Source organism: Podarcis bocagei (genome assembly GCF_964188305.1).
Source record: "Podarcis bocagei genome assembly, chromosome: 3".
Lineage (NCBI taxonomy): Eukaryota > Metazoa > Chordata > Lepidosauria > Squamata > Lacertidae > Podarcis > Podarcis bocagei.
Genome location: NC_138127.1, coordinates 31,728,439 through 31,754,990, shown reverse-complemented (window position 1 = coordinate 31,754,990; position 26,552 = coordinate 31,728,439). Strand labels below are relative to the sequence as shown.

At 42.0% G+C, this 26,552-nt stretch overlaps 1 protein-coding gene across 2 annotated transcripts; it reads right to left on the bottom strand.

The window, feature by feature from the left end:
- FHL5 (four and a half LIM domains 5) lies at positions 1-26,552 on the bottom strand. Of its 2 annotated transcripts, XM_081186664.1 has the most exons (7): positions 26,290-26,552; positions 21,845-22,036; positions 14,243-14,422; positions 9,543-9,717; positions 5,639-5,808; positions 3,875-4,061; positions 1-385 (listed from the first exon to the last, which is right to left on the bottom strand). In XM_081186664.1, exons 2-7 carry the CDS (start codon positions 21,863-21,865, stop codon positions 234-236), a joined length of 885 nt encoding a protein of 294 aa, XP_081042790.1. In that variant the 5' UTR covers positions 21,866-22,036; positions 26,290-26,552; the 3' UTR covers positions 1-233. The 2 variants fall into 2 exon arrangements, with proteins under 2 accessions (XP_081042790.1, XP_081042791.1); XM_081186665.1 differs by lacking the exon at positions 21,845-22,036 and having other exon boundaries at positions 26,302-26,550.

The following is a 26,552-nucleotide window of genomic DNA, read 5'->3' as shown; positions in this document are numbered from 1 at the left end:
TTTCAGGTTAATATATCTTTATAACTGTTTCCTAGCAGAAACCCCGTTATTTAAAGTGGTTATACAGGATGAAAGGGACGCCTGCCAGCTGTGTCAGAAATGCTGTCAGGAAGCAATTTGCACAACTGAACAATAATTATACTTGTTAGACAGATTTTTGACCACTGAGCAATTATGCATGTGATACTTAAAGCGCACAGAAATTAACAAGGTTTGCTTTCAGGTCTTGTGAGCTATGCGGTGCTCCCGCACTTGCAGCAGAGGATCTCATCCTGCTGGGTTAGGAATCCTTTCCCCACCAGTGAGCTGGAACATTTCCCACACTTAAAGCAGTCACTGTGCCACTGGCGATCCTCAAATGAGATAAATTTGGCTTCGCCGAGAGCTATGAAGAGAAAACATGGAGATGAAAAGTGGGACTGTGAGTGCCTTTTAGCAGATCACAAAGGCAGTAACTTATGCTCTAATAAGCAAAGTCCCTTCCTTCTTCCTTTAATAAATGTCAAAACCTGAGCTAAATGAAGTGAAGCTGCCATACACTGAGGCAAATTAGTTCCATCTAAAAATCTAAATAGGACTCTCTCACCACTTATTATGTCATGTCCACTGAGGGCTCCCAGATTAAGTAAAACTCTCAGTTATCCTAATATATGGAAACTGGAGAAAAATTGGATCAATGAACACATGTGATTCATTCAGGGCCAGTCCTACCATTAGGTAGAGTGAGGTGAAATGCTGTGATGAAAACACAGCAAAACATCAGATACGTAATATTCTTGTTGTATTCTTTACTACCAGGTATGGAGACAATGCTTTTGGGAGTCTCTGTCTCATGGCGCCAAAATAATTTGATGGGTCTTTGGAACTATGCACCTTGGCCTGGTTGTGGGAACACCATTTGCAATTCCACCTCAGGCAGCAAAGTGTCTAGGGCCACCCTCAATTCACTGAAGGGTCCATGTTTTGACATGCACTACAACAATAGATGCTGACATCGCTGCCGTATTGGCCCAAATATGAGCTGCTCCCTTAAAATTCCGCAGGCACTCATACCCATTCCATTTTACCACTGTTTCAGCAGCGATATCATAATAGCTAATTTTTGTAAGGCCACGAATTTAAGCCACGCTTTAACTTTTCATGGTCGGAATTCGGGGGGGAAAGTGAGGCTTATATTCGGGCCAATATGGTATATATTTCTGAGATTCACAATTGGCCACTATGGGACCAACAATGTGCACATTTAAGCCAGCTTCCCTGAGCTGTCTTGTCCGTTTTAATTCAGGATGCATATCCACAGGTACACACTGCTTTGTATACGTAAGAAGATAAGAAGAGTCCTACTGGATCACACCTAAGGCCTACCTAGTTCAATACTCATAGCTTTATCCTACTATGGATTTAACAGTTCACCATATTTGTTGGATACTGTGAATTATAAATCTAACACATAAAAGTAAATTGGCCTAAAAAGCACATTTTTATGGAGCTGTGGAAAGGTGGTGCTTAATTGCTTGCAATTAATTATGCCTGTAGAAGAAATTCCAGGGTCTGCTGTGTGTGAACTCACATACGCAATGGAGAGAAAGGTTATGGCTGATTGAATTTCCCATCAGTTTTGTTTCTTTCTTTGAATGACGGGATCAGTAATTAATTGGCAGTGTTACCCCTCAGAACTGGGACAAGAGGTCATTCAATTTGTTTTTAAAAGGATCCAGCTAATGGTCTTAGAGTACTTTTAAATAGCCTCTGTGTGTTTGCCAAACATTTAATTATAAGCCATTTAAGCACAAATCTTGAAAGCAGTGTTCTATTTCTGGCAAGATCTGTTCTTCAATTCTGGGAATATGAAGGTGAGGCTAAATGATTCAAGCATGACACACAGAAAATGCCTTCTACATCTTTCACTGCAGAGAGAATAACAGACACACCTGCCAGCCAGAGTTTCATAGGATGCTTGGCAATGCTAGGATTCCCCAGATCACATGCTCAGGAAGTGGGTGAACTCTTACCATGGCACCCTTAAAAACAATTCCAGCTGCTGCTTAATGTGTTTGTGTGTACTAGAAATTGGAAAGGGGAGGACGACTCATTGAGATTTTGCTTTGCTTGAAACAGTTGTGTATTTTGTTGGTTATTTTGATTTTCAGAGGCTGGGAATAGATGCCTTTCCTCTTGCACTCATACTCTTTGACCCAAAATGTGGATGTAAACAAGGCCATGTTCGGTGTCGCCACTTACTTACCATGGTAACTGCATTGGTGTTGCTATTCTCACAGGAAAATGGGAACTCAGGGAGCTGCCTTACACTGAATCAGGCCATTGGTCCATCTGGTTCAATATTGTCTACAGTGATTGGCTCGCCAGAGTTTTAGGCAAGGTGTCCTTCCAAGCCCTGTCTGGAGATGCTTGGGATTGAACCTTGGACCTTCTGCATGTAAGACAGATCCCTGACCACTGAACTTGGGCCCTTCTCCTAAAGAATTCATCTTGGATCTGACCTTTCCCCAAGATGTTCAGAGTAACATAGGCAGTTTCCTCTTCATTTTTATCCTCCATAACCATCTTGTGAGTTTATTTTTAGTTTGTTTATTCATTTGATTTTTATATTACTCCTTCTCCCAACTGGGAGCCCAGAGCAGCATGAAATATAATTAAAATCATCTCATCATCACTAAATGCTTCACAGTGCCATAAAAAAAATCTAAAACCATCAACTAGTGTACTAAAATTACAATCTAATATTTACAATTGGTGGGTCCCTGGCCATTCAGTTCCCAAAGGCCCGGGGTGAATTAATCGTTTTTTCACTAGTATCTATCTATCTATCTATCTATCTATCTATCTATCTATCTATCTATCTATCTATCCATCTATCCATCTATCCATCTATCTATCATCTATCTATTTGCAGTTAAAGTGAATACAATCAGAACAAAACTAAAAGGGCGAAAGTCCTGGGACAAGGTTCTCAACTCGAGATAATTCCTCCAGGTTAGTGGAGTTTGTAACCTGAAGCGTTTGTAACTCGAGGTACCACTGTAGTTCATACAACATGCAGACACCCATGGCTGACAGCAGCAACATAGCTGTCAACTTTCCCCCCTTTTTAAGGGAAATTCCCTTATTCCGAATAGGATTCCTCGCAAGAAAAGGGAAAAGTTGACAGCTATGAGCAGCAACTGTATAGCTTCTCCCTCCCCCTCCCCTCCCCTCCCCTCCCCCTCCCTAAAATGTAGTCCAATGTATCCATGTTGCAAAATCCTGTATTTTCTCATTCCAGCTGCCAATTGTTGACTACCCTGGTAGAGTCACTAAACATAGAATTGTGTATTCAGCACTGCTTGCGTGGAGTTATGCCTGTGTAATGGGACTTCTCCTCCTTCTCTTCTAAGCACCTTCAAAATCTGCTCCAAAGGGTCCTCTAATCTCATGGGACAGATTTTGGGAATATTCAGAGAGCTGCAGGGGAAAGGGCAGAAGGGGGAAATTCTACATGCACCAGAGAACAGCAGCATTGGATATGAACCAGGGTGCTGTGATAGCAAATAAATTATGCAAGATCTTACGGAGACGAAAGAGGGAACTAGGCATGTGGCCAATATTTTGTTATGTACCGTAACATTTCGTTTGAGCCTGAATCTCATTACTGCTCAAGAATTGTGGCAACAGGGCCACTTTCTCATGATCATATAAATTTCCTGCGGTAATAGTACTGCTCTCCAATTCACCATAAATAATTTTAGCACCCTGTGCTCATCCGTCAGCAATAAGGAGCACAAATGCTGCCAATGATTATATAGGAGGCTTGCTTCTGCCATAATGACCATCAAAATATGGACTGTATTTTGTCAGTTGGATAGTCAACAGTTACCAGTAATAGACTTGGTGCAGGCCACACACTTCTTTGCGTAGCGCCTGCTGAAGCACTCAAGGCAGTAGGGGTGTTCATCTTTGGAAATGAACCGCTGCCCTGCCAGCTGCTTCTCACATCCGGTACACAGAAAGCATTCTTTGTGCCAAGGCTGGTCATGATAGGTCACACCGCCAGCAGTTATCACCTATTGGATGATAAAGGAGCATTTGTAGTCAGATGCTGAACTTGGGCATTAAGTACAAAACCAAAGGTTAATAAGCACCACACTTCCTTGGTTAATTTATAAAAAGAGATGCTGAATATCCAGCGTACTTTGGAGTCACCCCACGATCAAGGAAAATGTCACTCCGGGTCTCTGTAGCAAGGGGAAAAGGCACTCTACACATGCTCAGAAGAATTATTTTCTTTTTTATTACTAATGTCCAACAGGGTTGGCTCTGAGACTATTCCTACAGAAACAGCTGCTGGTTGTAAAGGGGAAATGGATAAGGGGCTGCTGGACTGCCAACAGGAAATGCAACATTGAGATTTTTAGAAGTACGGTATACTTAAACAGAAGGGCTCTGGCTTGGTGTTATATTGTGGAATTGCATGGGTGGGACAGCTGAAGCATACTTTCAAGACCATCCAATGTATGCCAATCAGAAATCCCACTGTGTCCAATGGAGTTCACTTCCTAATAAGTGGTCTTAGGACTGAAGCCTTCATATGATTATCTCTCTAACAGTACAATCTCATATATGTCCATTAAAGGTAAAAGGTAAAGGTACCCCTGCCCGTACGGGCCAGTCTTGACAGACTCTAGGGTTGTGAGCTCATCTCACTTAAGAGGCTGGGAGCCAGCGCTATCCACAGACACTTCCGGGTCACGTGGCCAGCGTGACGAAGCTGCAGCTGGCGAGCCAGCACCAGTGCAGCGCACGGAACGCCGTTTACCTTCCCGCTATAAAGTGGTACCTATTTATCTACTTGCACTTAGGGGTGCTTTCGAACTGCTAGGTGGGCAGGAGCTGGGACCGAACGACGGGAGCTCACCCCGCCGCGGGGATTCGAACCGCCGACCATGTGATCGGCAAGTCCTAGGCGCTGAGGTTTTACCCACAGCGCCACCCGCGTTGTCCATTAAGAAGTCTAATTGTATCAAATGGGACTTATTCCCAATAATAACATATCTGTGCCTCCTAGATTAGGCTTTCCCAACCTTGTGTCCTCCAATGTTGTTGACTACAACTTCCAACATCCCTCACCACTGGGTCTGATGTTGGGACCCAAAGTTGGGAAATGCTGCACTGAATGATGATTTGGGGGGGGGGCACCCATCTTGTATCCCATATGGTGCTCCTGAAATGTAAAATGCACTATTGAATGCATTGTTTGTGCTATTAGCATTCACCTTCTGTTCACCATGTGTAATTTTGACAATGGATACAGATTCAGAGTATCTGCTTCCTCCCATCTCTTGGCAGTGAATTCTATCAAACCTGAGGATGTTTGCATCAGGGTCATTGTAAGTAAGAATATTTTTTGGTTTGTTAACAAACGTTATACTGCTTAATATGAAGAGGGGTTTGAAGGTAATTATGATCTCATGAATTATCTGAAGGAGTGCATTGCAGAGGGTGGCTTCTGTCACCAAGAGTGTCTGTTTCTCCTTTGTGGACAAATGACAACCCCCTGTTTGTGGAATGGACAGTGAAGTTCATTGTGATTACCTATCTCTCCACCCCCACTGCCCCAGTATTTTTCATTTGCTTCAATTACCTTTTTGCAGGAGTAACAACACTGAGCAAATTGCTTCTCAAAACAAGGCACACAATAATTGTCGTTGTCCTTGGTAATCAAAGGCTTTGTCCCTAGCGGTTGCCGACAGTGTTGGCAAACAAAGCAAGCTTCGTGCCAACAACTTCCTTTAAACTCCATTTTGCGAGAACCTGCAAAACCAATCATGAAACCTGACAGATTATTGGCCGGCTGGGGATGCTGTATTAAAAACTGTGCTAAAACAGTATGGTTAGGACATCATTTCTTCATTATCAATTATAGCACAACAGCCCCAGTTCAGCCAAGTACAAAAACTCATGGTTAAATTGTCAAAGTGAAATGGCCATCTCAAAACTAATCAAAGGACATAAAAATAAGATATAGGGAGGTAAGGTATTATTATGTCTGATAGGGAAAGACATAATAATACATGTGGAGGTCTTTGCAGTTTGCCATATTTGTTTCAACAAATTTTCTTCTATGTACACATTACTGCTTTATTCTGGCTCAAACATACACCCACCACAGGTGTTTGAAGCTGAGGAAACTTGACGTCAGTCACAGTCCATAGGTATCTTGCAGCATCTTGAAAATTACTCTGGTGTGAAGTGCTTTCCTTCAAATCAATTTCTGCAGAAGCCCTGGTTAAACTGAGGTGTGTACATTTGAGACAGCCATTGCACATGTGCGAATGATGATGCGTGTGCAGATGAGAGCAGACACACAGATGACAGCTTCAGTGAACTGGAGTTCGTTGCAGGGAAGCAAATCAAGAAATGGACCTTGGGTGTAGACATCCCTGTCCCCCTTCTGGTCTGTACAGCAATGTTTTAGGTAAAAATCAGGAGCTTAAGTAAATCAGCAACATTTTGCAGCTAGTTTTTCTAATCCTGAGCTGTTTTCTAAGTTTACCATAAATGGAATACTATAACACTTAATGGAAAATTTTTTCAATTGACTATTGAAAATAAATGCAAAGATATTAGTTAACCATGACTTTCCAACACCTCCTCTTCAAGGACTTGAAATAGCATGGTTTGAAATTGCAGCACAGGGGAAGCTTTACACAGAGAGGAGGAAGGCAGTTCAGGAAAATAGCTGTTTTGTACAAGTGGTAATTGAATATAGGGTAAGTATAATGAAAACAATGAGGTTCTAATTAGCTCCAAGTCCTGGGAAGCATTAAACTCCTATAGCCAGTGCTTGTGTGAATTGAGCACCTTTTCAAGACTCTCGTATCTTATGCTGGAAAGTGTCAACACTGCATTATTCCATTTTAGCTTCATGTTGGGTCTACAAATTATTTCATTACTGCACTTTACCTGTACCAGTAAACAATTTTTAGCAAGCCTATTATCCTCCTTTTCTTTTCTTTTTAGTTGATTATAAGTAGTAGAGGAAAATTGCCATATATATGCGATAATCTGAAATAAAACTCTGCTGTGAAACAAGCAGCCAAAAATAACGGTGCCACCACATCTCTGTATCAGAACCAAGCAACAAAGAATGCAGGAGACCAAACCTCCCTGCATTTTTTTAGTAGTTGTGGGGGTTCTCTGGGGTTTACTGGAGAAGTGGCACAGGGAAGATGGAGGGTCTTAGTCCTTTGTGCCTACACCGCTCCCCCAACCTAAATGTTCCCCTGAGGCTGGTACTGAGCTCACGGTGGGGATGTATGGGTACCTCAATAAAATTTTGAAAAGTTGTGAAATCCAGTGATGGTTCTATGCCAGACTTTATGGTATCACGTGTAGTTTGGCTCTCACATCTCTGCACTGCCCACTGTCTCTATGACCCTTCTGATTGCATCTGACTAGGCTGCATGAATTAAAAGAAACTAGCTACCTATCACTATCAGTGCTTCATACCTTCAACCATAGTTGTCTAAATTCAGCTGCCAAATCCCATTCCTAAATCAACTCACAGGACTCAGCTATACAGCTGCAAATATAATGTCTTAGGTGTGTTTTAAGTGCATTATACAAATGTGACATTAGATGGTGATGGTGAGCTTATGGCAAATTCAATATATTTTTCAAAACACTTTTTTAAAAAAGCATTTTCACAGTGTTTTTTAAAAATATGTGCATAGATTCCACCACAGTCACATTGTTCTTCCAATTTATTCAGAAGGGACCATAAGTACAGCTTAGACAGATTTAACATTAAGTAGACTAATTTAATTGTGTGACTGCTACTAGTGTCCAGCATATTAAAATTTAAAATGCTGGATCTGTCACACTTGTTTCCCATGCTGAAGAAATCTTGCCAAATGTGTTAACATTTATTTATTAATTTTGGTAAGGTGGATTGATTTGCGAATCGGATTTCTGAATTGTTCTATAGATAATCAATATCTTGAATGGCATGTTATTAGACAAAATAATCAGAAATTAGGGCCAGTTGTTTGGATAATAGCTTATATGTGGCAGAATGTTTCAGTGTCCATCTGCTAGAAAACATTCACTCTCTCCAGTCCAGTTGCAACCTTGTAGCACCACCACAAAATCGTTATGTAACACAGAAATGGCTATTTTGGGACATGATACAAATAATTATCATAGCATGCTCTACTACTGTGGGGCAACCAAGTCAATGGTATTCTCCAGAAGTTTTTGAACTACAAATCCCATCAGCCCCAGCAACATGGCAAATGATCTTTGATGACAGGAGTTGTTCACAACATCTATTGTTTTGCGGTTGTTAATTAAATTTGTTAGTTGCTTTATCTTGCCCAAGGCAACCCAAAGTGACTTATAAGCAACCAACCATTCTAGAGGGCCCCACCTTGGCTATCCCTGCACTAGGGCATCTGTCGAATATTTTTGGTATAGGCAAAATTTGATGCAAATCTGGCACTTTAGTACATAATTAAAATTTCCATTTGGGACACCTGGCCAACAACCTGGCTTTCAATGGGTCTGAATTATTCAGTGACAACATTTCAGTCTCAGATGCAAGCCTGAATTTGTACTCCCACTCTGCATAGCAGGAATTGCTGATTGCTGCCTATGCTCTGGCTGAATAAAGAACTGTGGCAGAGCACCTGTTACTCACAATTGTCAGAGCTGGTGGATAGGATCCAGAGCTCCCACAACGTTTCTTCTGGAGGAAGTGCAATGGGGAATGCATCAGTCTTATAAAATAGAGCGACAAGCCATGTGTGAGATGGGTGGCTCAACTGACCTCCATGAGGTTATTGAAAATGCTGCTCAAAAAAAGAAAAGTTGAGAAAGAATCCACCGGCCAGTGGTTCCCTGGGACTCCATTTTGTGACTGAAAGGCATGCCCAGAATTTAAGGTAAAAAAAAAAAAAAAGATTTGGAGGCACAATGAAGGTTTTGCGATTCCGAATAAGGAAACCTTGCCACAGGAAGCAGCCAGGCTATGGGATCCCAATGTCTATTTGTGTCACAAGTGGAATAGGACAACACCCAAAAGCATTTTTGGAGAAAAAAAGGTGTATTTCCTTTTTAAATTTAAGGATATTTAGGATCCCACTGGAGTGGTACAATGGGGAGTCCTCAGCTCCTGGGAAAGTAGCTTTCATTTTGAAACAAATCTTTCAGGAAAAAGACATACAAAACGATGTGGATCTGCATAAGTAGCTCTCCATAAAACTCACCTAATGACATTCCTAAAAGCTAAAAAAAGAAAGGGGAGCTAAAATGGCAAAAGGTGAAATGGCAACAGGTGGGTGAATTGGACAGTAAATAGCAAATAAGGAATGTGCAACACCTGTAAAAATGAAGCATTCATCTGAAAAGGCCCTTGGATTGAAGAAGAGAGTTTCACCTTAATCGTACTTCTGCCTATTGAGCTCCACTAGACCAGTGTTCAAAATTAATTAAAACTGCCATGCGACCCTATTTTTTTCGTTAGCAAAAGCTCCTTGTTATCTTACCAGGCATAATGGTCCTCTTGCAGTGGAAGCACTTTGATGAATACTCATTAGAATAACACTCTGTACACAGCAGGAGCTCATCTTTGGCAGCGAAAGGCTTTTCTACCAAAGACTGATGGCACTTGGCACACTTGAAGCACGCTTCATGCCAGTGGCAGCCTTTGTAAGCAAGATCCTTTGAGAGACAATGAATGCATGTTAATAAAAAGCAGGTGCTTCCTTTAAACACCGCCCCCCAAAAAACCACCAGTTGGATACAATCAAATCAGAAGGCGCTATGAGCCATTGGTTTCAGAATAATTGTCAAAAATGACCTGCAGGGCGACAGAATATTCTGTAGTTTAACCACATCGGAGGAAGTTTTCTGACCTTTTCTTCCTTGTCTACCCTCAAGCTGCATACTTTATCTGAGCTAGCACAGGATGAAAGGGACTGTTTGGAAAAGCCTGCAATCTGAACCACGTCTCTGCAAAATTGAATTCAGTGGGAGTCACTCTCAGGTCAATAATAATAATAATAATAATAATAATTTATTATTTATACCCCGCCCATCTGGCTGGGCCTCCCCAGCCACTCTGGGCGGCTTCCATAAAAACCAAAAATACAGTAAAATGTCACACGTTAAAAACTTCCCTGAACAGGGCTGCCGTAAGATGTCTCCTGAATGTCAGGTAGTTGTTTATCGCTTTGACATCTGCTGGAAGGGCGTTCCACAGGGCGGGCGCCACTACCGAGAAGGCCCTCTGCCTGGTTCCCTGTAGCTTTGCTTCTTGCAGTGAGGGAACCGCCAGAAGGCCCTCGGCGCTGGACCTCAGCGTCCGGGCAGACTGATGGGGGTGGAGACGCTCCTTCAGGTATACTGGACCGAGGCCGTTTAGGGCTTTAAAGGTCAGCACCAACACTTTGAATTGTGCTCGGAAACGTACTGGGAGCCAATGCAGGTCTTTCAAGACCGGTGTTATATGGTCTCGGCGGCCGCTCCCAGTCACCAGTCTAGCTGCTGCATTCTGGATTAGTTGTAGTTTCCGCGTCACCTTCAAAGGTAGCCCCACGTAGAGCGCATTGCAGTAGTCCAAGCGGGAGATAACCAGAGCATGCACCACTCTGGCGAGACAGTTCGCAGGCAGATAGGGTCTCAGCCTACGTACCAGATGGTACGTACCAATGGAGTAAGAAAGGGAAAACTGCCTCTTCTATTTGTGCTAGGGAAATGGGCTGTAATTTGGTGTATTGTCTTGTAGAACCACAAAAGCATAACTCCTCTCCAGTGTGGCTATGTCGTATGTGGCTTTGTACCATAGGTGCCTCCAAATTTTTGTGTCTAATTCTGGACATATCTTCTAAAATCCTGATTTGTATAGAACGGAGTGTCATACCCATGTACGTATGTATATAAGTGTATAAACCACACCCATACAGCAGACCAGATGTAAGAAAGCTTATGTTGCAATGGATTTTCCATCTGAATACAGTCATCCCCAAAGGTCTATATCTGAGTCTGGATTGGAGTAGTTTCTTGTGAGTTGTTCCTGTGATTTTTACTGTATGCTATCCCAGAGTGTGATGTAATGCTATGGTCCCTTTAAATCTCCACCCCAGGAGAATGAGTATCCGAGTCAGCATTTCACCAGGAGCTGAGTGCCCTCGCAAGGTGGGAGCTGACCTAATTGTTGAGCATTAAGTTGCCTGCATATGTAAGTGAAACACTTGAATATTTTGGATCACATTAGGTGGGGTTTTTCCCCCCATATACGATTGTATTATACGAGTCATTTACAGCATGTCATGTATCATTTAGCAATGTACTTAGACTGATTTGATGAAGGGTGACAGGATTTTACCTGGATATTTCGTTGTTGGAGTCCTCCTCATAAGCAGTTTTTCAACTACAAGATTTAACACAGAGAATCTATACTCTGGACTTCAGTACAATATAGTTGAACTTTTGGATGTGGAGACATTGAATAGTACCGTAATTTGTAGGATTATATATATCACTTAAAGATTGACCAGAGACTGTGTGTGTGTGTGTGTGTGTGTGTGTGTGTGTGTGTGTGTAGAGAGAGAGATCTCATACCAATCAGAGTATTAGTACATGTTATATTGTTATATTTTGTGTACAATACATTTAATATACTCTTATTTTTCCTATACAGAGTTGTGCTTTATGAGGAATTAAAGGAGGAACAAATCTCTATACACACATCCCACTCTGGTGTGCATAGTTTTCATGAAAAGTTCTGCCTGAGTTCTGAGAGAAAAGATGAAGCCCAAAGACATGAAGTTTTGTTTCCTTTCATCCCCATTTGCCACTAAGATGCTATTTCTGTGATGAGTGAGGAGGCATTAGGAGATAAACAACAAAATGAAGTTGTCATTTGGCGAATAAAATATTTTAATCCAAACACATCTTTTCTTGAGATATCTTGCTTGCGGAGACAGTGTTATTACATAAAAATGATGAATGCCATTTATTTCCCTGCGAATCTTAGCAGTTACAGGGGAGGCTGTCTGTAATACAGACCAAGGGGAAGTCATTTTTCACTGGTTATTTGTCAGTGGAATTTATTTTAAGGTTTCCCTCGATCTTATCAGTTGAATTAAGCCCAGGCTAGAAAAGGAAATCTCTCTGGAATGAATTGTTAAAATAATACAACTTACTGCCCCCCCCCCCACTTTTTAAACCCAGATATTAAAGAAGCGAAGACATTACTCTGAGGGTTAATGCAGTTTAAAATCTCTATATTAAGCTGCTGAATTCAAATGATGGATGAAACCCATCCCATTGGGTCTGTAGGGAGCCTGCAAACTATTAAAAACCTGCATTTATCTACAGAAGTTTAATGTCACAGGTTATATTGTTGTGCACCACCCCAATCTCTGAGCAGTGCAAAATCCCAGGGGTTCCAGGCGCTTACCCAGGGTTTGTGTTTCCTTTGGAATGAGGGACAGTGGAGACTGTGGTGTTATTTTATGATATGTGCTTTTTTTATACATATATACCACCTGAGCCTACATAGAGGTGTTCACAGCATTAAAACCCCAAAGGGGTCTTGCTTCTCCCATAGCCACTGTCTTGGATTCCAGCAGGCATGGTTCTGTCTCCAAGCTGCCCAGTCTGCAGCCTTGCTTCTAGCTTCTAGCTCACAAAAATCAAGTCTCACCTCTGGCCTTTGTCTTTCTACATACCAGCGAGTTGAGAGAGCCCCCCCCCATTTGCCACTCTGTTGACTAAACGACAGAGCCTAGGACTTGCCGATCAGAAGGTTGGTGGTTCGAATCCCCATGACGGGGTGAGCTCCCATTGCTCCGTCCCAGCTCCTGCCAACCTAGCAGTTTGAAAGCACGTCAAAGTGCAAGTAGATAAATAGGTACCACTCCGGTGGGAAGGTAAACGGTGTTTTCATGCACTGCTCTGGTTCGCCAGAAGCGGCTTAGTCATGCTGGCCACATGACCTGGAAGCTGTATGCCAGCTCCCTCGGCCAATAAAGCGAGATGAGCGCTGCAACCCCAGAGTCGTCTGCGACTGGACCTAACGGACTGGACCTTTACCTTTATTTGTTAGCTTATAGCCCATAATTAGTGGGCCAGTGCTTTACCAGGAAGCTAACCTGGCTATGCCAGGAATTGAAGCAGTGCTGGGTCCAGGAATTAGAAGGAGGCTCAGACATACAACCTACCCCTCCACCCAACTAATAATAATATACTCTCTTTTTTTTGTTCCTTCCTGTCTATATCTATGGATGCATTATACCGATCTATGGATTTGGGTGGGTATGTTTGTGTGCAGGTAATCTGGTGTACATATCAATGCCTCAGCCTTATTCTGTAGACAAGCACTTCAGTCAGTTCACCATTCAAACCTCATCTCCGATCTAACAAGAATGAATACTAGTGCTATATCTTGGGCAGCGGCGAGTCACAAGCAACACAGGAGCAGTCAGAACCCCTCCAAACAAAGTCTCTACTTCATCTGCTGCCCCACACATGTCAGAAAAGGAGCATAGTTTCATGGCTCACAATCATTAGTTGTTGATCATGGTAGATTCATGTCTGAGTTGAATGAAAACATTTTTTTAAAGCCTGTGGGTGGTTTTCAATAAATGAGGAGCCCCTTGTCTTCTTTCCTGTCACTTCCAACATGGCAGGCATGAGCTAATGAAGTTTGCTAGGAGGAATAATCCTGAAGTTTTCAAGGTAGCAGACCCCTGGACCTGACTGCTTCCTAGTAACTACATAGTAGTAGTTAATACCCCTAATAGTAAATAAATAAAATGAAATATTTTTTTTAACTGTTTCTATAGTTAACTGCTGATTTTGAGCATTCAGCAAACACCCAGAACTCTGCTTCATGTGGAAAGTGTAGCTCTATTTAGGTATTTGAAGGCCCCAACTGAGCCAAAGGTGTCTGGCTGTGGGAAGATCTGTACAGGGTTCTTTCAGCATTCAGCTGAACATGCCCATGATCCCACCCTCACGATCACCGCAGCCTTCCCAATTGCAGGAAAGTTTCTAAGAACATTCAGCTGATTGCTCTTAGAAATATCTTTCAGGCTTTCATGCATTGGGACGTGGAGAACCGACTGGGACATTGAAGCCAGGGCAACACATGTGCCCCTATGATCTCTATATGTACTATTTCCACAAAGCTTGGAATAACACTGGAACAGTTTTGCTTCTGAAACAAATCAACACTTACCTTGAAGTCACATTCAATGGGCTTCTTGCATTCTTCACAGATGTTAGCAAACAGGCTGTCGTAGCACTTCACACAGTAAGCATTGTCTTCTTTCGTGGCGTATCTCTTTCCACAAAGGGAGGCCATGCAGTGATAGCAAGCAGACTGATCACTTGCCATTTTCAATTCTTCTTGATGTTTCTAGGGAGAAATTTGTCTATAATGAATCTTTGGAACTGCAGCACACATGACTCTCCAGAGAATAATCTCCTATGAGCTAAGAGTAAAAGTCAGTCAATCCAGCACCTAATCATATGCAGATTATATTTTTTTAAAGTGCTATTCAAATCTACACCAACAGAATATGCATTACGTCATATGCATACCCGCCAGCTCCTCCTCCTCCTCCTATCATGGAAGGAGGCCAAACATGAGAGAGGAGCCACCAGCCATTGAAGCCATGCTCAGCCTCCTCCCAATGACATGGCATCACACGTGTGTCATCACAAGCACACCTCGCTGGGCCCCTCAATCTCTGGTGCAAGTTGGCACCTCTGGCATGCGTAATGGCTGTCTCAAGTGTACACGCCTCAGCTTAACTGTCAAGTAAATGTGGCTTATTTTTTATTTCAGATCAAAGCTGGTTTGGGTGGAAACAAACCAAACAGCAATATTTCTCAAGAAACTGCAGGATAGCTCTGCATCGTGGGTAACACCATGTGTACACGGACTCAAAAGCCAGGGGTAGGAGTGCTCCAGAGCCACAGCAAACACCAGTAATGTGTACACAGCCAAAGAGTATGTCTTTTGTACCTGGCTCCAGTTGGTGAATCCTAGGATTCTAGAAAAAAACAAAGCAAATCCCACAAGCCTGAAACCTGATTCTGCTCATCCTTCTGTTCTTGGAAAACTCATTTGAATAAATACTCAAAGTTCAGGATACAGCAGAAAAATCTTCTCAGGTTTGTAGGCAAGCTATTTTGGTTTGTTATATGCCCATTGGACCCAGAAGGACTTTACTAAAATTAGGACACGGTTCCTGAGAATCAGGGAGATCAGAAGCCAAAGAGTTCCCAGTGAAGTTGACCATTAAACATCTGCTGGATTCATTGAATTCTCTCTCTATTCATGTTATTGTGCAGCTCATGTCAAGAGTGCATGGTTTATTATGGACTCGGAGAAGAACTATGGAGGCGTGGGGCAATCCTTCAAGCTGTTTTTGAAAAGAAAATTATATATCATTGGTACAACATTAACACTTTCCTAGCATATACGTCTCAGCATGCAGTAACTAAATGAGAAGGATAACCCAGAGTATTAAAAGTATTGGTTAATTTTTTATGCTACACACAGCTCCCAATTCCTATATTCAGCTCCATATGCTAAATCACAGGCCATAATGTGGCGTATTATTTTGTCTCAACATACATGGCTGCCTTATAGTGTGAATCAGATGACTGGTCCATCCAATTCCAGTTTGTCGGCTCTGATTAACAGTGTTCTTCAAGCTTAGGAAAAACAGATATCTGCCCATTTAAGATCCTTTAAGTGAAGATATGGTGGATTGAACTCTGGACCCCAAGCATGCAGGTCATGTGTTCTCCCACTGAGCTATGACCTCTTCCCTACAAGGTTTGGTGTCTCTTTCCTCAGGGCCATGGACTGGTCTGGGAATTTGGTCAGCTTCTTTCTTGCCCCAAGTGAAAAATCATGTCCCAAGGTAAATAAGTCTGGTTTCTCTTTGCATGCAGATATAGATATAGATAAAGATATATAAACAAGCTTCATTGGTTGAGACAATGTCTGTGTTATAGAAGTAGAACCACACAGCACTGATTTTTCAGCTGGAAGAGCCACTGTGTGGTGATTTCCCTCCCAATATTTGTGTGGCAAAGTAAGTATTGTGAAGTAGTGTCCGCTTCTCAACACAGAAACGTAAGAAGCTGCCTTATACCAAGTCAGACCACTGGTCCAGGTTTCTTAGTACTGTTTACAATGACTGGCAGTTCTCTCCAGGGTTTCAGGCAGGAGTCTCTCTCAGCCGTACCCAAGCACTACCTGAAGATGTCAGGGATTAAACCTGGAACCTTCTGAATGTACTGCATATGCAAGCTATAGCTATTCCCCAAATGGTTAGCTCCCAAATCTGAAGAAAAGGAGACCAGTGTGGTGTGGTGGTTAGAGTGTTGCATTTGGATGCAGGAAAACCAGGTCTTCTGACTCACTCATCCAAAAAGCTCATTTGCTTACCTTGGAGCAGTCAATCACTCTCAGAATATGTCCTCACAGGGTTGTGGTAAGGGATACCCCACCATGCCCCCCTCCCCCAAGTTAACTCCATTAACAACTACCTAACCTACTGATAGCTGGGATAAGCTACATCTATAGTTTAAAGAAATGGGGTATAATATAATGTCAAACAAAGTGAATTTCATTATGCAGTAGCTTACACTGTTAACATGTGGAGACACCTTTATCATTTTAACCTATGCATCATGAAGGGGAAAATGACCAATAACAACTTAATTTTTTTGTCACATAGTTTGCAGGTGTCCTGATGTTCATGTAAAGATGGCAAGTAAATAGTGGGTAATTATTAGTGATTAAACCCCTGGTCCATTTATAAGCAACATGATTGACCACTGTTTGGAAGGAGGGAATTCAAAAATAACTCGAGTTCTGTTGACCAAAGCAATCCCATGCCCAGTTTTGCTTTGAGATGTCATTCTGGCCAAAGCAATGAGTCAATATGTCAAGTGCGACTAGCACTTATGTAGGAGAAAAATACCAGCCTTGAGTGCTTTTGACATCTGCTACTGTTTATTTAGCTGCAAGTAATGGGTTTGGTGCCAAGAATCATAGGAGGTGGCATAATCAGAAACTGAGGGTGGGTTTGGATGAGTTCAGACAACCAACCCACCACCAGGTTGGCCAAGTAAATGCCAGGAAACCTTACTTGAGATCAAAGGCTTTTTCAAGTAGACTAGAATCTGCAGCAAGAAATAAAATATCACCAGGTTTCCATCAACTCAGACTGAACAATTCCATGGTGGAAAGCCTGACCACTTGGCCAGTTGGTTTTCTGTAATGGTCTGACCTTTAAATAGTTCAACCCAACCATTTCAGTCTTGTTTATAAAGAGCATGAGCGTGTATGTGCTGCTGTGTGTAAAAATATAAAGGGCATTAGTTCAGGGCTGATTCACTCAGGCACCAGCACTACTTGACATCTCATTACTGGCTCACGCAAACCTCTGTGTCCTTCAGCTGAACCAGTTAACTGCCTCAGTGGGAGGTGGGCACAACATTTTGTGCAAGGGATGTCAGGTAACAGAAAGCAGTGCTCTGTGGGGGCTGATTTCTTTCACATATGCAAGTCCTCACCTAATGGCACATTCACCAGATAAGTGTAAAAATATTGGTGAAACATACCCAACGACTAGAAATACTGCAGAGAAATCCTCTGTGTGTTTCAACATTTTTTACCACCCGAAAAACATTTTATTACCGGTAAGTGTCAGGATAAAATAGATCTACTTTACATACAAAGAAGGTATCTGTCGGGTTAATTCAGCCTCTTGTCCCGTATGTATATCTCTCTCTCATTGATTTTGTCTTAAAAATAAAGGAATACTAAAAACAACTAAAAACAACAACAATCCAGGTAAACCTTACAGTTCCCAAATCCAGTATCTTACATCTAATTTTACCAACTTGCCATTGCACTCATGGTATCTTATCATGGTATTTGAAATTAGACAAAATAGAAATGAAAAGCTTTTCATGTGTGGTAAAGAAAGAAAGAAAGAAAGAAAGAAAGAAAGAAAGAAAATATACTATTCAAACTTAGCTTTTAAATCTGATAATACAATTCATCCACTTACTCCAGCGAATTATTTTTAAAGTGTTACATTCCATTATCATTCCTGTTGCCTGCAATTTAAATACTTTGTTTCCATTCAACAAGGAAAATGCCAGCAAGATTCAATTAGCAAGATGCTAATTTATTTCCGGTTCCGAGAAAGTATCCACAAGTGCAGCACAATTCTCTCAGGTATGGACTGTAGTGCTATTGTCCCACCTGTGGTGAGGATGCAATATTTGACATGGTTGATGACAGTGTACAACCTGAACTTTCTGCTTTACCCGACTGTTTCCCTTTCACAGCAGAACTATATTTCTGCCAATTACTTTCTGCAGTGCCTTTCATGATGGTCAAGTTCATTTTTCAGTGCCTTGTTAACATTTTGTTTTGTTTGTGTTTTTAAAAAACCAACACAGCATAATGAAAGAGCTTAAGAAGACCCCTGCTGGATCAAGCTGGAGACCAATCTAGTCCAGCCAGGTGATCATGGAAAGTCTGAAAGCAGATCTTAGTGCAACAGTAGTCTCTCCACATGATTCCCACCAACTGGTTTTTAGAGAATTCCTGCTTCATGAGATTTCCTTCCCCAAATGGTGGAAAGAGACTTCAGAATCAGAGCTCTCCAATTCCTCAGATCTGGTCCTGAGCCACAATGGTGGCTCCAAAGCAACATGCATAGATTTTTATTTTTAAATTTGCTGATCAGGTGTTTGGTTGGAAAGAAGGAAAGGGAACTGAATTCAGCTCCCTAGTCCTAAATGAGTGCTTGGCAGAATTTTAATCACATTGATGGGAATTCAATTCAGTTTTACCCAGAGAAGTACCACTGGAATGAATGAATATGACTAAATTAATTTCAGTGGCTCTACTCTGAGCTGAATACCACACTTTGAAAGGACTCTATGCATGCTGCCCCAGTTGTGAGACTGGCTGAAGAGTAAGAAAATATAGGGATGAACAGAGTTAGGATAAAATGTGTGTAAAGTAGCTTGTATACTTTAAAAATGAGCCCCTTTGTGGGGTACTAGAAAACAAGAAATCAGTGCTGACCAGTATAGAACAAAATGGAAAGGAAGATAATTTGCTTCCTCAGATGGAATCTCAAATCACATCTCCCCAACAGGACTGACTCTACAGTTAGGCAGAGGCAGATGACTAATTTTCGGTATCATGAAGGGCAGCAATGTGTCCATGACTTAGCTTTTAGTTACAGTATGTTTTACTTCCAAAGAGGAGTGAGAGTCTTGGGAACCATGTACTTTGACTTAGACTGGAGAGGTGGACATCATTTTCTGTTCCACCTCAGGCAGCAAAATGTCTTGGGCCACCTCTGGTCCCCTACAAATCACTGTGCCCAGGTCCGTTCAAGCGATGCTGGCACCCATAGGCCTGTCCCTGGCAGTAAAAATGCGGCAACAAATTAAAACCTAACGATTTGCTGCCTGTTCATGACACCCCCAAGTCACCTGCTTGAGGTGACTGCCTCACTCTGTCCTAGATATGGCACTAGTGTACTATCTTGTCACCATGTGGATGCATCCCTTCTTCCAAGCACAACCATGTACCTACAGAAGAAGAATAAGAGTTTGGATTTGATATTCCTAAGGAGTCTCAAAGTGGCTAACATTCTCCTTTCCCTTCCTCCCCCACAACAAACACTCTGTGAGGTGAGTGGGGCTGAGAGACTTCAAAGAAGTGTGACTAGCCCAAGGTCACCCAGCAGCTGCATGTGGAGGAGCAGAGACGCGAACCCGGTTCACCAGATTACGAGTCTACCACTCTTAACCACTACACCACACTGGCTCCCACATAGCTACAGCTGCTATGATTCACATACTCTCACACATAGCACCAATCTGGGGACATGGTGCTATACATTAGCAACACTCTGGATGCAGCAGACAAGTGGTTGGTGCTTTGGAAAAAGGAGGTGAGGATTTTCTACCAATAAGTGATTGGTGACCATTTGCCAAGGGAACCCCTCCTTCAAGGATTACCCTTCATGATGTCTGGCTCCCAGAAGCTGCTGTTTTTGTTTTTTAATCCTGCACACAACCCTTTCCAGTCCACTGATCAAATAAATCAGAGTAATTCATGAGAAGAAAACCTTGAAGGAGCAAAATGAGCAGAGCCGTAGCCAAGATAAATCTGACCCACCTCGCACAATCCACTAGGATTCCTTCCCCCCACATATCTTATTTTAGCCTTCACTGACCTGATGCCTTCTGGATGTTTTGGACTCCATTTCCCAACAGCTGTGGCTGATGGGAGTCCAAAACATCCAGAAGGCACAAGCTGGGCGAAGGCTGCCTCATTGGAGAGCCCACTCATTTCAGTAGGGCATATGCAAAAGAGCCTTTTGGTGGGCGGTGGAAGTTGGAATGCTATGGGCAAAATCAATATGTACCAGCATGGGTTTGCAAATGATTTTTAATGCTGAGAAAAACTTCTGAATTATATAATGCTTGGATTATTCCACCCACCTTTCCTGTGTTGAGCTGGTTTGGGAATAGAATGGTTTATGAAATACCAACTATTATCTAGCCCTCAGTTCACACACACAGATATGAGAACATGTAACTAATATATTAGACTCTCCTGCTAAAAATGAGTGGATGGCTGAGAACTCATGAGTTTTTAATTGTATTCCCTCAGGGTTTGTGGAATGTCAGAGAGGAGGAGTATAAGAAGAGGAGGAGGATGGAATGCTGATCTCAGACCAAAAATAGTGACTACTTTATTTGGCACAAGCAGTGGAAAATTCCTTGTCTCTGCATACTACAAAACTTCGTGTCAAAGTGATTTGCTGTGTCTACAACTGTGTCAAATGGCCTGCTATCTAAAATGACCGACAATACAATCCATCAAAGCAATCCCAGAAATGAGCGAGCATCTTATGCTCAAAACTATTGCCTATTTGCTTTTAAGTCAAACAAAAGCAGGTAGATAGATGTTTGAATGGGGAACACAAAGGGACCAAAGAGGTGAAATATTAAACTATTACCTCTGAGGAAGACCATCTTAAGAGTTTACACTGTTAGGTAATGTGTGCATAAGATCTTTGGTTCAATCCCCAGCATTTGCAGCAAGGGCTTGGAAAAACTGCTAACTGAGGCCCTTGTGAATCAGCACAGACAATACCGAGTGAGGAGAACTAATGGTCCTGGTTTTAAAAAAGAAAAGGGAAGAAAGTAGGTCATATGAAATTGATGGAGCATACTAGCTAAGAGGCTGTGTTATGAACCAGGAGCTCCTCAGTTCCAATCTTGTCTCTTCCATGGACTCACTGGTTAGCTAGGAAAGCCACTTCCTTTCAACCCCAGTCCTCCTCTCTGGAAGACTTCACTTACAAATTTGTTGTAAGGTTTGCAACTAGGAGAACGCCATCAAGTATACTTAGGTGGTGGTGGTGAATTCTCCCCTGATTTTTTCCTCCCTAGTTTTTGTTTGTTTTGATGCAAACCTAAAGGCTTTCTCTTAGGTCTGATGAATACCTCCCCGCACCCTTGAGTGTGTGAGGCTGTTTTGACTACATAAGCAATGGGAAACACAGAATGCTGGTTGTGTCTGCCCTGTATGGAGTGCCCTGCTGCAGCTCTGTCCACTCTCTTACTGTAATCTAAAATGGCACCCCTGCGGAGTGGTCCAATCTTGTAGCTTTCCCTGAACCTTTGTGAGACTCAAGAGAAAACAGGGAGTAGTGAGTGACTCATTAAAGGTCTATTCAAGGCTCTGTGGTATAGGACTCGAAGGACTCACCAACACTTCTGCTTTTCCCATGCTTTCTAGACACAGGTGTGAGCTTTTGTTTGCCCCGAAGCATTTCCTGAGAAAACCATCTGCTTCCTGCCGAATTGTCGCAAGTATCAGTTTTCGGGTTGACGTTTGTTCCGATTTAGCGGTAAACAGTGGGTTTCCTTGGGGAAAGTGGTGGGGCAAATGAAAAAACCTCTCGGACCTGTGCCTAAAAAGCCTGGAGCAAGTGGAAGAAAAAACAAAACAAGTGGAAGTGTGGACATTCTCTAAGACAACACATCAAAATGATTAACAGACGTCTCCCTACACTTGCTGTCTTCTGACCCCCCAACCCCCAGTTTATAGATAAGGGAGCGAACATCATGCTGTTGAAATAGAATCTTTTCCACTGCTTTGATCTTAAGATGTTAACTTTAATTTTGCTGGAAGCTATATTTTGTGTTTGAGTAAATCAGATAAAGAAAGACTCCAAAGACCTGGCGCTACGCACATTACTGGACTACAAAGGTTGTCTGGTTCTTTCATTGTCTGCCTTATTTCCAAACACAGCGAACGTACAGTGAGTCACTGAATTGTTGCTTACACATGTGTAGAACCAGTGGCTATAAATATTATTCTGGGTCAGTAGCCCATCTGATCAATTGTTCTCAGGCTTTCTAACATTTTATATCAAATCTAGAATTGCCATGTTAACAAAGCAACCTACTAGAATGCAGCCCCCTCCTAGCATCTGCTGCCATGATCTAGATGTTCCAAATCCAAAGGATGCTGCAGCATTAAGGTGGCTGTGTCGAGCATCCTTGATCCTTCCTGCTCTGTGACAATTCTAATCCATTTCCAAGTGTCTGTTCTCTTTCATGCCTTTGATCTTTAAAGCCTAATAACCCCATTTTAACAAAACTTACAAATTGTTAAGAGGGATGTGGGTGGTGCTGTGGTCTAAAGCACAGAGCCTAGGGCTTGCATATCAGAAGGTCGGCAGTTTGAATCCCCGCGACAGGGTGAGCTCCCGTTGCTTGGTCCCTGCTCGTGCCAACCTAGCAGTTTGAAAGCATGTCAAAGTGTAAGTAGATAAGTACCTTCCGGCGGGAAGGTAAACGGCGTTTCCGTCCACTGCTCTGGTTTGCCAGAAGCGGCTTAGTCATGCTGGCCACATGACCCGGAAGCTATACGCCTGCTCCCTCGGCCAATAAAGCGAGATGAGCGCCGCAACCCCAGAGTCGCTCACAACTGGACCTAAGGGTCAGGGGGCCCTTTACCTTTACCTTACAAATTGTTAAAAATAGACTGCTGCTTTTAAAAAATATTTTTGAGATGAACCAATCATTTTGGGTGACCTAATAAAACCTTACAAAAATAGAGCATAATATACCAAATAGTGTAAAGCCCTTAAAAGGTTGCTTGGTGGTCTTCTTTCCCACTCTATTAATACTTGACCTAGTTTTGTAAAGAAAAACAGAACCCTAGATTTTTGAAAGTCCAGTTACACTACGTCAACCAGATCACCAATATCTATATGCTTGCTGACACTCTCAAAGACCTCTAATAGGTTCATGAGAAAGAATTACCCTTGAAGAAACCATGCTGGCTTTGCTTCAGCAAGGCTTGTTCTTCTATATATTTTATATATGTTTTACTGTGGTTTTATAATGGTTGGAAGCCATCCAGAGTAGCTGGGGTAACTCAGTCAGATAGGTGGCATCTAAATAAATAAATACTTATACGCTTGCATATTTTATTTTTAATATTATATTCCACCAGCCTGTAACTTCCAGGAACCCCCTTGGATACTTTTAAAAAAATTGGTGTTACATTGGTTACTTTTCAGTCCTCAGAGATGGAGAGTGACCTGAGTAGCATTACATATTTTTGCTAGAAGACCAGCAATTTCACATTTGAGTTCTCTGAGAACTCTCAGGTAGATGTTGTTCTTCTCATCTGGCAGGCTTCTTGCCTCTAATAGCTGATAGCTGACTGCTAACTACGCTGGCATCTTTGCTTTTTCATGTTGTTGTCTACCCCCATGAGTTTAGTCTTGATAGAATAACCTTGAAGAATCATACAATAAAAGTCTGCATATCACAGGAATATTGTATACAAGCATAGAGACTCTGAAGCCTATAGAGCAACCAGGATTTCCCCAGTCACTTCAGTGTGAGAGGCAGAGTCTCTTGCTGGCAAAAGGATGCATTCATAGAACTGTCCCTTCCCAGTTAAGTGAATGGGAATGCTTGGGTGCTCAAGAGTTCTGTGCACACACACAAAACACAGAGAGCAGTTGGGACCCTAAAATTGGGAGACTGAGTATTGCATAGGTCACTGACGATCAGAGCCATCTTCAAACAAGCTTGCTTTTTCCTAAGGTCAATGTCGCAAAGCAAACATTTTCTTTAGATTTCTACAGATTATGCAGCCTCAATCCTAGTGACCTGGATGGCAGCAAAATGAAATTCTTAGCAATGTGGTAACAGATTTATGGATAGATTTGTTCCAGCCAGCTCGGGGGGGGGGGGGGATATGTTAAGAAATGTCAAGCAATCGTATGATATGAAGAAAAATACGAGAACAAACATCAGATGGGAACAGACCAGATGTGAGAAAATGGTCTTCTCAGTGAAAGTATGTGAACAGCTGGGGGGAAAATATGTTGTTAAAACAAGGAAGACTGAAGAAAAAATATTACAGGGCATCAGTTCCAATGCCTCACCATCCTAATCGATAGTTTTAAACAGATTCCTAATGCAAAATGAGTATGGGATATTAAATAGTACTGTATAAAATGACCTTCAGTTATAGGAAAGTTTCCTTTATATGTTTACTGATACAAGATGGGCATAGCAATTGTGTGTGTGTGTGTGTGTGTGTGTGTGTGTGTGTGTGTGTGTGTATACATATATATATATAGTGGTACCTCGGGTTAAGTACTTAATTCATTCTGGAGGTCTGTACTTAACCTGAAACTGTTCTTAACCTGAAGCACCACTTTAGCTAATGGGGCCTCCTGCTGCTGCCGCGCCGCCGAAGCACAAGTTCTGTTCTCATCCTGAAGCAAAGTTCTTAACCTGAAGCAGTATTTCTGGGTTAGCGGAGTCTGTAACATGAAGCGTATGTAACCTGAAGCGTTTGTAACCCGAGGTACCACTGTATATATACATATGACACACACACACACACATGAGAGGGGCAAAGAGAATGAGAACACATACATGGTGAAGAAATTGCCACATTGAATGCCCTGCTGACTCATTGCAACCAGGTTGGAATGAACCATTTCCCCCTTCCCCATTGATTCTAATGTGAGGGAATTTGCTGATTCGGGATGGGGTAATGTTGGGGAAATAAGGGTATTAGGAATAGTGATGGTGGCTGAGCTTGCCACTGTATGGGATGGAGGCGAGGCTCCTGTGTCAGACCTCTCTCTCCACTAGCACATCCACAGTCATGAGCAAAACTGATCAAAAAAGATCAAAATACTATGGATGGCCAGCACTGATTTAAAGGCTCATGCGGCCAGAAAAAGTAAGGGTGGAAAGTACAACAGAAAAGAGCTGAGTAACAAACAAACTGCACAATTCTACAAGGAATGAAACATGCCTTATAAATCTGATTATACACATTGATTTGTACCATTCCATTTGAATGGAAGTTTCTTCCAGATAGTGTATTTAGGACTGTAGCTTTATTATGTGTTTTCACTGACAATAGCCTAGGAGGCCACATTATTATGCACATTTATGTGGGACTAAGCCCCATAGAGTGCATGCATGGAGGACTTGAATCTGAGAAAAACGTCTTAATATTTCTTTGCATAGCAGATATGTTGAATGGAAGGGTAGGCGGGAGAAAATGGCAGGTGAACTGTAAATATAATTACTTTAACCACAAATTGTTTCTAAGAATTATACCATTTAGCAGACACACCACCCCTCCAAACAACTGTTTCAGCTTTTTTCTTTTTTGGTACAAGTAACTGAGTTTGCTTGAATTTGCTTCGTTAATTTTGCCGTCATATTGGCAGCACAAAATAGTATATTGAGACTTTTTTGAAAACACACACACACAGGCAACATAGAACATTTAATAATAGGAATGATTCATAATTTTCAGGTAACCCAAATTTCACAACATTGACAACGTATGACCTGATAGCAAGTAGGCAAACTGCAACTTCTGTTAGAACTACTACCACCCACATAATCTCTCAGCAATTCTTAATACCGGTTAGTTCTTCCAAGTATAAAATGAGCATCTATTCTTTATTCCCCATGTGAGTTCCTTTCTTTGGCCATATAGTGAAATCTTAACTTTCATACGGTACATACAGAACTATAGGGAGGAGAGGAACCTGAAATTCTCCATTATGTTGTGAGTGGGAAGATCCTTGATATTGCTGTGAACTTTTTAAATGATCAAGTTTCATATATTAGAGAGCTAGAAATGTAAGTTACTCAGATACTCACATTTTTCTACCAGTTGCCTCTTCTGATGCTTGGACAGGCTGAGGAAAGATTGTAGATTTTCAGAGAAAGGGATCCAAGAGAAACAAGCATAGCCTGCCAGATCTGTTTTGTCTCCTATGGGATTCCTTGGTTCTGCAGTAGGCAGCCAAGAAGATTACTCTGTTTCCTTTAGATCTCAAACAGCTGGGTCTCTTGCTGTTTTGTCATATACTGTCTGTGTTGGGAGTTAAACACAGAGCATGTAGGAGGAC

Excerpts from the sequence above, each read along its gene's own strand:
- FHL5 (XM_081186664.1), bottom strand. The coding sequence starts at position 21,865 with ATGGGAAAAGCAGAAGTGTTG. Across the intron at positions 5,809-9,542 it reads CAAGAGGACCATTATGCCTG|GTTCTCGCAAAATGGAGTTT; the intron begins GTAAGATAACAA and ends TTGGTTTTGCAG. Across the intron at positions 386-3,874 it reads CTGCACCAAGTCTATTACTG|CTCTCGGCGAAGCCAAATTT; the intron begins GTAACTGTTGAC and ends TTCTCTTCATAG.